Source organism: Polyodon spathula, chromosome 4 (assembly GCF_017654505.1).
Source record: "Polyodon spathula isolate WHYD16114869_AA chromosome 4, ASM1765450v1, whole genome shotgun sequence".
NCBI lineage: Eukaryota > Metazoa > Chordata > Actinopteri > Acipenseriformes > Polyodontidae > Polyodon > Polyodon spathula.
Window position 1 is genome coordinate 88,885,805 of NC_054537.1, and position 14,953 is coordinate 88,900,757.

The 14,953-nt window shown below is 39.6% G+C and overlaps 1 protein-coding gene across 1 annotated transcript in view; it reads right to left on the bottom strand.

Moving 5' to 3' along the window:
• The window catches only part of dgkb (diacylglycerol kinase, beta), a 141,197-nt gene that overhangs the window by 98,951 nt on the left and 27,293 nt on the right, over positions 1 to 14,953 (bottom strand). The window contains exon 7 of the mRNA XM_041248955.1: positions 1,535 to 1,584. Coding sequence (XP_041104889.1) covers positions 1,535 to 1,584 — 50 coding nt within the window. The remainder of the gene's footprint in view (positions 1 to 1,534; positions 1,585 to 14,953) is intronic.

Below are 14,953 nucleotides of genomic sequence, written 5' to 3' on the forward strand. Positions count from 1 at the left end.
AGAAAGTTCTGCAGAGATATTATTAAACAGAATACCATACTCCTCCGTATTAGAATGTTGCATCTCTATACGAACAGTATTCAAATTTCTTCTGTGCTTCGTGCAATGTTTCAATCAGGAATTCAAGGTTTGTACGGAGGCTTTGCCTAATTTCTTGCCTAGCTGCTTGAGTTTTGAGCTTTTCCACTGTTGAACTCTGTTATCTAAAAAACGCATTAAAACACCCCATGCCTTCTGAACACTGTGCAGCCAAATACAGACTAAACCATCTAGTCGGTACAGCGGCAATTGGAAAGCTGAATTCAAATACAATCTCTTGCAGACATTACAGAAGAGGGTTTTTTTTTTGTTTTATTCGAATGCTTGAAAACTGCACCAACATCAATTGTGGACTTCTTTAAACCAGCCATTTTTGGAACACCTGTTGCATGAGAGACAAACGAATCAATTCAGGTTTTTCATTGAGCTTTACATCCTGTGCGAACTTCGTGCAGTAAGAATCTGAGTCGTAATTCACTGCTGCCACATCCTTCCAGGGAAGTGAATATTCATTTGAAGTCTTATTGACACACGATGCAACTGTTTTACTATTTGCTGGCACTACAAACTCCACAATGAGCGCAGGTTTCTCCACAACAAAAATAAAAAAAGTAAAAGAAAATCACCAGGGTAGGGCGGTTGAGAACATCCTGTGATTCGTCAAAAATCGAAGAACTAATCTCATTTCCAGTGAACCTCTCTTTAATTTTATTGGTATGGGTAACATCATTCTCCTCCATATATTTCTTTGTGAGGTTGATTGAATTTGGCAAGGATTGTTGCAGCTGGACAGAAGTTTGTACAAACTCCCAAAAAGGACCATCAGCAAGGCCTAGCGGCTGCCCTGAAAAACATCGAACAAATTCACTTATACTGCATCGTGTTGATCTGGATCTTTTTGCCATGTCTGCATGAATGGCGATTCCAATGCATGCTGATTTCTAATTTGGCCGCCTTTTAGTCCTAAGTGTCGCTTGCCCTCTAAATGTTCTTTAATCCCGTCTGCACGAGTGTCAATTTCATTGCAACACCATTTGCAGCGCAAACACTCAACAGTCCTGTACTTTTTCGTTCCATTTTATTTTAAAACCATTATCTGCTAGTGCTGGTATGATGAACTGAATTGTGTACATGGTGTCTGTGAGATTAGTCAGTACGTAGAGATGTGCACGCACCGCTGAGCATGCTTGCGTGTATTGTGTGTACATCTTCCTCTGCATTACCTTACTTCAATAAACAGCTGTGTATATATGTGTAGACTAATTTATCATTAACATAACACATGTACTGCAATGTATTGTATTTCTGTTTTTATGTACTTGAGTGATACAAAATTTGGCTGAAAATCAGTAAAAAAAACAAATCATAGTTTTTGTAAAACCTGGGAATTTTTCATTAAAAATTGGATTAAACTGAAAACGAAGGGGCTTCCTTATAAGTAACCAAAGAATTGTATGCAACTGAAACTAACATGCTAAAACTGTAAAAGGTTTACCGAGCTATCCAGATACCCATTTCCGTCAGTGTCGTAGAGACGAAACATAACTTTAAAAAAAAAAGGAAAAAAAGACATTTGTTAGTAAGATCAGTTGAAAATTATACATGCACTTCCATAATTTAGCACCAGGAACAAAAATGAAACCAAATAACATCTTTAAAATAAAATGTTCTTGATTGAAAAAGCTTTTGCTAAAAATGTTATGTTAATAGCTGCTTAAAATAAAACAGTGATGAAACTCAGTCTGAATGAAGATGATATACATTTTGATAGTACCAAAAACATATTAGAAAGGGCATTTTATCACGGTACAGATTATGATCAGTAGTGTCAACACGGTCTGGCCCCAACTGCACTGTAGATGTTTTATATTCTGAGAAGTCGTCTATCTAAAATATACAGTACCTAGTACAATGAAATTCAATTTCACATGACATTGACCCATTTTTTTTTTTTTTTTATTTCAAACCGTAAATGACTGTACCTTGCATTCTAAATATATAGCAGGTGAACTTGATATAGTGTAATATCATTACTGTGCGACATTGTCATTGCTGCTGATCGATTTAAATGCAGAAACGTTACAGTTCTAGGCCAATAGTGTGTTAAAAGATTGACCGAATTTAAAAAGTAAAAATCTTAATGTGTTTGGGTATGTTTGCATTCCACAGGAAATTAAATGAATATTGTTATTGTTGTGCTTAATACCATCTAGTTACTACCAGCTGTCAAACTAAGATACAATATCTTATTTATATGGGTAGTACTGTTAAAGAAGGCCAAGAAGGTCAGGTAACTTTCTGAAGGTAGAGATACATTGACTTGTGACTTGTAAAACCTGAAATACATGCAAAGATTATTAATTCACCAAAGTGACATCAGAACAAAGTGGAATCAGAGTGCTGGTATTATGAAGGCAAAACTCATGAATGCAGCATTTTATTTTTTATAGTGGTCACTTACTGTATACTGACCTTTCTAAAGAAATAAAGTTCATACTGACAGTCACATTTACAGAAACAAACTTGCTGCATGTTTTCTGACACTGTGAAAGAAGCGTTTTAAGAGTCAGTTTTGCGTGACCTATTAAAAAAAAAATGGGTCTATCGTCAGTATTTATGGGGTCCATAAAGTCATTTTCCTGGTGTTTTACTGAAGCTGAATTGCCAGCGAGAGAGAGAGAGAGAGAGCCTTCAGTGAGTCACAGGAGGGTTTCTGTGACGTCATAAAATACCAGCCCGAAGGTCAAGTAATTTATAAACTGTCACAGAAACCCGAATTAGAATTGTTTTCCAAAAACTCACTGAAAAGACTGTACAGCTGAACCTCGTCTTCTTTAATATTAGCATTGCAAGGGTATCCTTGTGTGTGTGTGTGTGTATCTCTCTCTCTCTCTCTCTCTCTCTCTCTCTCTCTCTCTCTCTCTCTCTCTCTCTCTCTCTCTCTCTCTCCTCTCTCTCTCTATATATATATATATATATATATATATATATATATATATATATATATATAAAATACATGGATACCCTTGCGATGCTAATATTAAAGAAGACGAGGTTCAGCTGTACAGTTCGGTTTTTTAAACACACACTTTCTATGTCGTTATCCGTTAGGGCTTCAGCTTTATTTGGTTGATTGCCTTTACCTTGTTTCAATTTCCTGTTCCTCTCCAGTTTCTCTGAGATACGAATATACCAGATTTACATCATTTATCGTATTCTCATTTTGTTAATCATCAATGAACACTTCTGCACTGCAGGGGTTGTCATATGAAAACGAGACGTTTGGTGTCTGAATTGAAACTGATGGTCTCGAGGAGTCGAACGGGTCAAAGTTCAAGTATATTTTCCTCTAGAGAAATTATCACTTGTTGACGTCACTACTGTGGTATTATGCCTTTTTTTCAAATGGCTCATGATGCAAATATAGCCTTCATCCATGCATTATATATACAGTCAAACCTGATCACGCTACCACCTTCATTTAACGACTACCTGGTCTAAGTGACCACTTTAAATTTCTCCCAATTATATTTGTGCTTTTATTTAACTGTATTAAATGGCCACCTGTCTAATGCGACCAGTGACCACAATTACATTACCCAACAACGGACTCAAACCCGTATTAACACCCTTAAAGGCTGTTAGAAGAACTATGTTTTTAAATTGTACATCCTAAATTCAAAGGAATACGGTAGCCATTTAGCTGTCTTTTATCCGTCATCAATAAAACAACAGCGCTTCTTGTAAGGATGACAGAAAACGTGGAGAAACAAAAAGGTACTCCCTAGATGATAGAATTAAAGTTATTAAACTTGTAAAGTAAAGAAAAACTGCTGCAAAAGTTGGTATTAGAAAGACGCAGATACAGCATTTTGAAACAGAAAGAACTTGGGCTTGAAGTTTTAGGTTTTTATTTTTGTTCACGTGACCGTATTTTGAGACGATTCGATATCTTAATTAAACTGTTAATTACTAACCAAAGTCGCTTCGTTTTACTTTGATGTCCTGATTGACTTACGGATTCTGTTTTACCACCTTGATTATTCGAACACAAGTGCAAGCAATGACATTAATCACTTCCCCCAGATGCTACTTTAACTTGCACTTTGTTCCCGCACTTGCCTGGGAAATAGGTAGCTTCCAATGTGTCCGTTTCGTGTTGTGTTCTTTCCCGCTAATTTAATAGAATGTTCTCATAATTAGGCTGTATAGGATAAACACTGAAAAATTCAAGCCATACTTAAGAGTATAAAAACAATGTGCGCGATAATATAAAAAGATCTTATGGTTATACTGCCGTTGGTTTCAGGATGCAATGAATCAACACCTGCATGAAAGGCAGTCGATAACAATTTCAATGCCTAATAATTTAAAACATTTTGTGTGACCTGAGACAGGCAAACATTCATTACTTTAACAAAATAATTTATTTTGTAAATGTATTATCCAAATGAATGTGTATGAAACAGTATATATAATTACAGGAAAGCAGAGACAAATAGAAAATTCATAAGTTATGGGCCCTCTTTTAAGAGACCACCTATGTTAAGAGGCCACTATTTGACTGTCTCTTGAGTGGTCTTTTAATACAGGTTTGGTGTGTGTGTGTGTGTGTGTGTGTGTGTGTGTGTGTATACAGTGGCTCTCAAAAGTAATCACCCCCGCCCCCCTTGGACTTTTCCACATTTTATTGTGTTACAACATGGAATCAAAATGGATTTAATTAGGGGTTTTTGCCACTGATCAACACAAAAAAAGTCCATAATGTCAAAGTGAAAAATAAAATCTACAAATTGTTCTAAATTAATTACAAATATAAAACAGAAAATAATTGATTGCATAAGTATTCATCCCCATGAGTCAATATTTGGTAGAGGCACCTTTGGCAGCAATTACAGCCATGAGTCTATTTGGATAAGTCTCTACCAGCTTTTCATATCTAGACAATGCAAATTTTGTCCATTCTTCACTGCAAAATTCCTCAAGCTCTGTCAAGTTGGATGTGGACCTTTTGGTGAACAGCAATTTTCAACTCTTTCCACATATTCTCAATTGGATTGAGGTCCGGGCTTTGACTGGGCCCCTCCAGAATGTTGAACTTTTTGTTTTTAAGCCACTCCAGTGTGGCTTTGGCTGTATGTTTGGGGTCATTGTCCTGCTGGAAGATGAATCCCAAGTCCCAAGTCCCAGGTCTCTTGCAGACTTCAGCAGGTATTCCTCCAGGATTTCTCTGTACTTTGCTGCATCCATTTTGCCCTCTATCTTAACAAGCTTTCCAGGCCCTGACGCAGAGACACATCCCCATAGCATGATGCTGCCAACACCATGCTTCATCATAGGGATGGTGTTCTCAGGATGATGTACAGTGTTAGGCTTGCGGCAAACATACCGCTTAGCGTTGAGGCCAAAAAGCTCTATTTTGGTCTCATTAGACAATAGAATCTTCTTCCACTTCTCTCAGTCTCCCACATGCCTTCTGGCAAACTCTAGTCGAGATTTGATGTGAGTTTTTTTCAACAATGGCTTTCTTTTTGCCACTCTCCCATAAAGACCAGTTTTGTGAAGCACCTGGGCTATTGTTGCCATATGCACAGCACAGTATCTCCCAGCTCAGCTGTGGAAGACTGTAACTCCTTTAGAGTTGCCATAGGCTCTTTGTGGCCTCCCTGACTAGTGCCCTTCTCGCCCGAATACTCAGTTTTTGAGGACGGCCTGTTCTAGTCAGATTCACAGTTGTGTCATACGCTCTCCATTTCTTAATAATGGACTTTACTGTGCTCCGGGGGATATTCAATGCCTTGGAAATGTTCTTATATCCTACCCGATTGGTGCTTTTGAAGAACCTTATTCCGGATTTGCTTTGAATGTTCCTTCGTTTTTGTGATGTAGTTTTTGTTAGGAAATGTACTAACTAACTGTGGGACCTCCCTGAGACAGGTGTATTTAACCTAAAATTATGTGAAACACCTTAATTGCACACAGGTGGACTCCATTCAACTAATTATGTGACTTCTAAAGACAATTGGTTGCACCAGAGCTTAGTTAGGTGTGTCATAGCAAAGGGGGTGAATACTTATGCACTCAATTATTTTCTGTTTTATATTTGTAATTAATTTAGAACAATTAGTAGATTTTATTTTTCACTTTGACATTATGGACTTTTTTTATGTTGATCAGTGGCAAAAACTCCAAATTAAATCCATTATGATTCCATGTTGTAACACAATAAAATGTGGAAAAGTCCAAGGGGGGGGGGGGGGATACTTTTGAGAGCACTGTATTGTTTGTATATATATATATATATATATATATATATATATATAATTATATATATATATATATATATATATATATATATATATACACACACAGTACTGTGCAAAAGTTTTAGGCAGGTGTGAAAAAATGCTGTAAAGTAAGAATGCTTTCAAAAATAGACATGTTAATAGATTATATTTATCAATTAACTAAATGCAAAGTGATTGAACAGAAGAAAAATCTAAGTCAAATCAATATTTGGTGTGACCACCCTTTGCCTTCAAAACAGCATCAACTCTTTTAGGTACACTTGCACAAAGTCAGGGATTTTATAGGCATATAGTCAGGTGTATGATTAAACAATTATACCTAACAGGTGCTAATGATCATCAATTCAATATGTAGGTTGAAGCACAGTCATTAACTGAAACAGAAACAGCTGTATAGGAAGAATAAAACTGGGTGAGGAACAGCCAAACGCAGCTAACAAGGTGAGGTTGATGAAGACAGTTTACTGTCAAAAGTCATACACCATTGCAAGACTGAGCACAGCAACAAGACACAAGGTAGTTATACTGCATCAGCAAGGTCTACACCCATCTAGAAGCAACTGAGGCTGCCTAAATCCACAGAAGAACTGTGGTTAGTTCTCCAAGATGTTTGGGCCAACCTACCTGCCGAGCTCCTTCAAAAACTGTGTGCAAGTGTACCTAGAAGAATTAATGCTGTTTTGAAGTCAAAGGGTGGTCACACCAAATACTGATTTGATATAGATTTTTCTTCTGTTCACTCACTTTGCATTTTCTTAATTGATAGATAAACTATTAACATGTCTATTTTTTGAAAGCATTCTTACTTTACAGCATTTTTTCACACCTGCCTAAAACCTTTGCATAGAGGTTTTTCACTCTCTCCTAAATCCTCCTTGCAACGTCTCCTCTCTCTCCTCTCTCTCTCTCTCTCTCTCTCTCTCTCTCTCTCTCTCTCTCTCTCTCTCTCTCTTTATATTTAATATAATATATTTTATATTTATATATATAAATTCTTGGACATTTTTCTACTCTGATGCATTATGAGCATCAATAATTTACTCAAAGCCTCCACTAGTGTTTTCTATTATGTAACAACCTTGACTTGCATAAAGAAGGAAAAACATTGAGTATAATAGCTTGCATTTTGAAGGTGTGGTATCTGAAACATAATCAGCAAGTACAGAGAAACATCATCTGTAATTAGCAAACCCAGGACTGGAAGACCCAAAAAGCTGTCCAACAAGGATGAGCAATACTTGAAGATAATATCCTTAAGGAATAGAAAGAAGACAAGTGTTGAATTGACAACAGAACTGGCAGAAGGCACAGGTGTCATTGTCCATCCATCAATAGCACCTTTGACCATTGCTCCATAGTCCAATTTCTGTGTTCTTGTGCATACTTTAGCCTTTTAGTCTTGTTCCCCTTTCTTAAGAGGTATTCTTACTACAACATATCCTTTAAATCCTGATTTTAAGAGTGACCTTCATACTGTTACACAATTGAAGGAAGAAAAAACCAACAACAGAAACAAAACTTGAGGATCTAATGAACTATTCATGTCAAACTTTTCAGGTTGATTTGGAATAAAAGCTCAGTGTGAGGTTCTTGAATGTTGGATTAGGATTTGGTGCACTTTGAAAAAATTCATGTCAGATTGTTTTTTGCTTTTTGTACTGTATTTTAATTCTTCAAAAGAATAGGATAAAGCAGAATACTGCATACATGAGACGAACAGGTACATGTGATTCTGCTTTTATTCACAATCTCAGCTCATTAACTTACTGCAACAGTTTAACCTTCATTTTGATAGTCCTGTCGCTGTAACAAACCCCTTGACATAATGAACAAAAGGCTTGCAGGTTCGTTAGAGCCAGGGTGTACTGTTCAGTATATAAAATCTATATAAAAATCACTACACAGCATTTCCAGCAAGTTGGGCACACACACACACACACACACACACACACACACATATATATATATATATAATATATATATATATATATATATATATATATATATATATATATATATATATATGTGTGTGTGTGTGTGTGTGTGTGTGTATGTGTGTGTACACTGTAGCGTTTTCGGTCCTAGTGAGATGGTGGAAAAAAGCGAGGGGACAATAATCAATTTCAGGGCGGGTCAAGTCCCATATTGATTTTGAAATCAGAAGGCAACAGGAAAGTAATCAGGTAAGGATAGGTTGGAGAACACACACACACAAGACTGGGGCTAGCTCCTCTCTGCCTCCTACGATCCCTCTCTAGCCTCTGGGCTTTTTCCTCTACGCCCCTTTCTCTTTGGTCTACTCCGTCAGCGGCCTCGCTGCCTCTCTCACTATTCTCCACCACTCACGTCCCATCAATAATCTTCCCTTAGTTACCCCCTTGTAACCTCATGGCTGTGTAGTCATCCAATTAATGGTCTTTTAATGTTTATTAATAGTTGTCGTGTTGTTTCCTTCAACTCCTGTCCAACTGCCATCCCCAAGATGATGCAGAGTCCCCTTTTATCACCTTGTAGGCCCCGTCCCCAGTTGTCCCCTTCACCAATAGGAGTGCTCCCCCGGTGTCACCCCATTACTGGAACGTCTCTTACTCACGGGGTCCGCAAGCCCCCTCCAGACGTTACAATATATATTAGAAAGATGTCTTGTAACTGTGGCTGATGTAAAAAATGCACATATAATACTGCTATTAAACTAAGACTACTTCATGCATCAGAGCTGGTTTAATTGTTTTCTTTTTTACTTGTAATTGGTAGTGTCTGAATAAGACTTTTCAGCTTTTTTCTTTAAATGAGACACTACAGCTGGAAGCTTTCCTTAAGCTGGCTCTCTTAAAGTCTCTAGCTTTGTGTGAGCTCAGCAGTTCTAATAAAGGCCTCAAGCTTGGCAATTCTAAATCAAAACTTTTGATAAAAATACAGCAGTTATCTTTACCCTTGGTACATTAATCAGCTACATCAGTACCTCCAAGGTACTTTCATTGTCTTATGATGCCTCTGCCTTTGAGCTGGCTGAAGGAATTAATGGAGTCAACTTCCAAGTGTGTCTGTCTGATGAAAAGGTTCCCCTACAGCATTGCCAATATCTTGACTGCTTTGCAATATATATATATATATATACCATATATAGGTTTATGGCAGGGTGATAACCCTGCCAGTGCACAGGTGTGGGGGGGTGGGGGGGAGGTGGAGGTGGCAGGGAAGTGGTTAATTCCTCCCTGTCAGAACACATGGAGATGTGGCTGTAGCTGTAAATTGAATAAATAATTAATGAGGCTCCAGTCACAGGTGTATAAAATGTTAATGTTAGAGGTGGAGGTACACAGGTTACTGTGTTGCTGTGCTGCATTTATGTCTGTGTGTTTTTTTAGATCCCTTTTGTTTTGGCCCTATGTTTTGTTAATGTGTTTTTTGTTTAGTGTACTGTCTTTTGATTAAAAGTGTGCACTAGCACTTAAACTGAAGCTTTCTTGTCTCTGAGTCACTCTCCATGCCGGTTATAACTTGCTACCCTGTCATAGGGTCATATATTTGGAAGCTACCGTATTATGTACTTCATTACGATAGTATATTTTCATGATAAGATTAGTATCATGCACTTGATTTTTGACCATTTTGAAAACAATAAGTCCAAAATAATGTAATTGATTACATTCTGTCCATGGGGTTGGATCCCCAATTAAAGATTAAGTAGCAGGTTTCCGAAAAATATAACGTTACATATCCCCACGTGCTGCTACAACTGTTAAATAATGTACCCAGAATTTTTCTTTTCATTGATAACATCTTGACAACCTTTTACACTTATAACTTTAAAGTCTGTTTTCAAAGCTCTTCCCAAAATGTCTGCTCGGTGCTCTGATAGTGTAAGGATTATTACCCACATTGTCAAACAGGTAACACAGCAATAACAAGCCATGACGTGGTACGGGACTGTCACAAAGACGGCCAGAGTGGGGGGGATGTCAGACCAGAAACAGGAACCAGGAAATAAACGACAGAGAGAGGTGGAGTTTGGTGGTGCTAAGCAAATGGTCTCCCTCAGCATTTAATAAATGAACAGACAGAAAATAAACGGTTGTAAGACAAACAAAAACATAGGACACGGCACTGGTAGCCAAAATAAACAGACAAACAAAATGGACTAACACTAAACAAAACACGGTGAGCAGATATTTTTCACTACTATTATTATTACTACAATTATTATTATTACCTCTGTCTCCAATCTCGTTCTCCACTCACCGAACACACAACCCAGAGTGAGTGAAAACACGTTGCTTTTATGCAGCTGTGCTGAAACTCGATTGCTAATCAATCATTCAATTGGAGTCGCGGTACAACTGCACGTGAATTAATAAAGTGCAATTCCCCGTGTTCACATATTACTTTTTACTTGCACGTGAATTGCTGCACAATCCTCGTGCCTAAATACAAATATACATTTTAAACACTTGTGTTACACAGACCCGTTTATATCCCGTGTACCAATGACTATACACCAACATTAACATACAACATATAACACAAAATACACACAGGGGCGGGCACTTTGCCACATATACCTCCCACCCCTTGTGCAAAGCACACATGGCCTCAATGGCCACCTCCCCCCTTAAAATCCCAAAAGTCTCGCTCAAAGTCCTGGACCAAGAACAGGGACTTTAAGGGGTTGATGGACGGCAATGTTTGCAGTAGCCAGGCTGCTAATGGCCATGCTGTCAGTGGGGTGAATCTCTCCTTCCACTGTACCACTGACAGTGGAAATGCTGCCAATGGTGCGGCTGTCAGCAGACGTGCTGACAGCTCCCAGACTGACTCCTTCAGCCGGGCCAAGTCCAGCAGCGGAAAAGCTGCTGGGGTTGGTGGTCTCCAGTCTTCCCCAAGATCTCCGGCAGCGAAACTGCTGTGGGGGAAGGTGGTCTCCTGATCTTTCCCCCCTTTATAGACGGCAGCTCCCTCTGGGGGGACTCCAGCCCCCAAAACTCCTGCAGCGAAATTGCTGCGGGGAAAGGTGGTCTCCTAACCTCTCCCCCCTTTTTCATATCCAGCAGCTCCCTCTGGTTGGGCTCCGGCTACACTGACCCCTGCGGCCAAGCAGAGCTGACTGCAACCCCTGGCGAAGCAGTTCCAGCGACCCCAGGCGATGCGGATCGGCTGACAAACCCAGGCGATGCGGAGCAACAGGCAACCCTCGGCGAATCGAGGCAGGGAGTTAGGACAAGCTGGGGTGCGGGTGTTGGCCCTCTTCTCAGCCATTGCAGCCGGGCATTTCTTCCCCGTGCTTCCCTCAGCAGTCTATGCAAGGGCTGCTGAGGACCGCCAGCATTTATTCCTGGTCCTTCTGGTGCAGGGGGAGGCAGCTCCTGCTCCTCTCCTCGTGATGGTGGGGGAAGTGATACCAGCGGGCATTCACCCTCTGCTGGTGGACGGGGAGCCAGCGGGCACTCACCCTTTGCTGGTGAAGGTGGCTGAGGCCAAGGCAGCTCCTGCTGCTCTGCTCCTGCCGATGGAGGTGGCAGAGGCATGTAGTCTCCTGGCGACAGAGGTGGGAGCGGCATGTAGTCTTCTGGCGACGGAGGTGAGAGCGGCGTGTAGTCTACCCTTATTACAGGGGACTGGTGCAGCTCTCCCTCAGTAGCAGGGAAAGGTGATGGAGGCAATGGAAGCACCTGCTCCTCTCCTCCAGGTGGTGATGGTAGGGGAAGTGATACCAGCAGGCACTCACCCTCTGCTGGTGGAGATGGGGACAGCAGGCATTCTTCCTCTGCTGGCAGAGGTGGCAACAGCAGACCCTCAGGCTTTGGTTTCCCGCGGTCCCCCCCCGCCTTCTGGGGACCCTGCTACCTGGGCTGCTGTTCTATTTGTATATGCCTATAGGTAGCAGAGGACCAACTCCACCCCTTCCTCCAGGGAGTTTGGGGTGTGTTCCCTCTCGTACGCCTCCCATTGCTCCCTGTCCATCAGCCACAGGACACGGCTGGCTATGAGCATGGACTGGGCCTCCAGCCCAGCATTGTCCTGGATCCAGCCCCTCAAACTGACGGTGTCTTCTGACATTTTTGTTTTTGTTTTTGTTTGCTTTTTTAAACAAGAAACTGCGGTTTCTGCTCTGGTCTGCGTCTAGGAGGCGCTGGTAGTCCCGATTCTGACACCACGTGTCACAAAAATGGCTGGACTGGGGAATGTCAGACCAGAAACAGGAACCAGGAAATAAACGACTCAGGCACTTTGCCACAGGGATATATAACGCTATATTTTTTCAGAACCCCACTACTTAATCTTTAAGCGCAACAGTGACCAGTTTTATGGTGTGTGTGTGTTTTTTTTTTTTTTGTTTTGTTTTTTTAAACTGGTGTACGTAAAAAAAAAAAAAAAAAAAATCAGTAATAAAAGCACAATTCCGTCATTTTATGTCAAGCCAACCAGTGCTCTCCACTTGACCAACTCAAATCTGCACACAACTTTTACAAAATATTCTATGGTTAACTGATTTGACTTCATTATCTTGACCTCCACGTGTGAAAAAAGGAACATTTCCACTAATCTCCAGCAGATGGAGTTTCCACTGACCTTAAATGGTACTTTTGCTAGGTTGGGGTCACAAACTTATACTTAGAAAATAATAATAAAATAACAACTTGGCAGACAGGATGTACTTGTTGCAAAGTATAAAGAAATTATTGATATGCATGCATACATTGGGTTGCTTTTGTTAGCTGGAGTGTACAGATCCAAAGGAGATGCAACTGCTAGTTTGCGGAATACAGAAAGTGGTAGGGCTATATTTCCATCCACAGTGGCCCTGGAAGCATTCCATATCATTGCTAGAGTGATTCGCTTTGATAATCATGATACCAGAGCCAACCGACATGAAAGACTAATTCGCTGCTATCAGAAAAGTGTAGCATACATAGAAATGTTGCCTTTGCTTTACAACCCAGGACCAAATTTTACAGTAGATGAACATTGTCCCCTTCAGAGGACGCTGTCCCTTTAAGCAGTAGATGCCTAACAAGCCAACTATGTATGACATACAATACAGGCAACCTGCAATGCTAAATCCAGCTATGCATGGAATATGCAAGTGTAAACAGGGAACTTCCTGGCGAGGCACCTGAAAGAAATCAGGGGATGTGAATAGTGTTGGAAAATGACTAAAGGACTCCAGGGTCATAATGTTTCGTGTGACAACAGACTGAGCGACTCCAAAGAAAGCTGACCATGCTTGGAACAATGAGAAAAAACAAGCCTGAGCTTCCAAATGAAATTGTAAAAATGCAGAACCAAATTGTGCATTCTTCAAAATGTGCTTTTACAGCAGTTGTTTTATACTGTCCCAAAAAAAGTAATACATGTTATTGTGAGTTCATTTTGAGGTGTTGGGCAAGGCTCCAGTGACACCCTTCATTCATAGAAGATCCAGAACACCTAGAGCACCTGCAGCAATGTCCAGGCAGAAGGAGCATGTGCATCTCTGACTGCAGCAACTGACATTTGCTTTTCCCCTTCAAGCAATAGCAATAAGGCAAACATTGCCTGTGTGACATGTAGAAAAAAATCTGTGTAAACACCATATGTACACCGTCTGTCTGTCATGTACAACGTGCTCTCACAGTTCAGTCCTGCATGCACAAAGGAACCTGAGCGTGGGTATCATTCATCCTGGACAGAAATGTTCAGAAGTGACATAACTTACATTTTGTCACAAATATATACAACACTTTGCCTTATTTTTGCATGTATCCACATTTATTGTGGGCATTGATAGACAATTGTTATTGAAAACGAGTGTACTATAGTTTAATTAGTATTTCATGAAAATTTTGTTTTGTTTGTTTACATACTTGAAATTCTGCTCAAGATTTATTTGTTCCCTTCTATAAATTTTAAGGTACAATACAATTTTGGTTTCTGTGTAATGAAATGATCATACAACATTATGATGCATTTAAATTTGGGATACACCGAATCCAGGATTTGGTTTTGGATTCGACCCGAATATCTACTTTTTGACCAGGGTTCGTATTCGGGAAAATACTTAGGATTCGATGAATCCGAATCCGATCCGCCCAGACGCATGTCCATTTTAATATATCGCTCCAATGTGTACGGTTCTTATTTATATAAAAGACACCAATCCGGTATCGAAGGTAACTGTTGTATTTAATAAGAACACGTTTTATAAATTCTGTCGCAGCTCTCAACTCCCTAAATTACTAATGACGCACGCACTAAACACGCAGCTGCTGAATGGGTACGCAACAGCACATTCACATCACACTTTTCATGGTGTAAAGTTATGCAATAAACCTGTACCAATACATAGTAACGGCAGACTTTTGTGCTTTGTTGTTTTGTCTGTCAAACCTGTTGTAGAGATTAAAAATAATAATAATATAATAATAATAATAATAATAATAATAATAATAATAATAATAATAATAATAATACCACACACACACAATTGTATAGATATATATATATATATATATATATATATATATATATATATATATATATATATATATATATATATATATATATATATATGTGTGTGTGGGGCGGGGGGGGCTACTTTACAACTGTCAGATGTGCAAGCAATTATT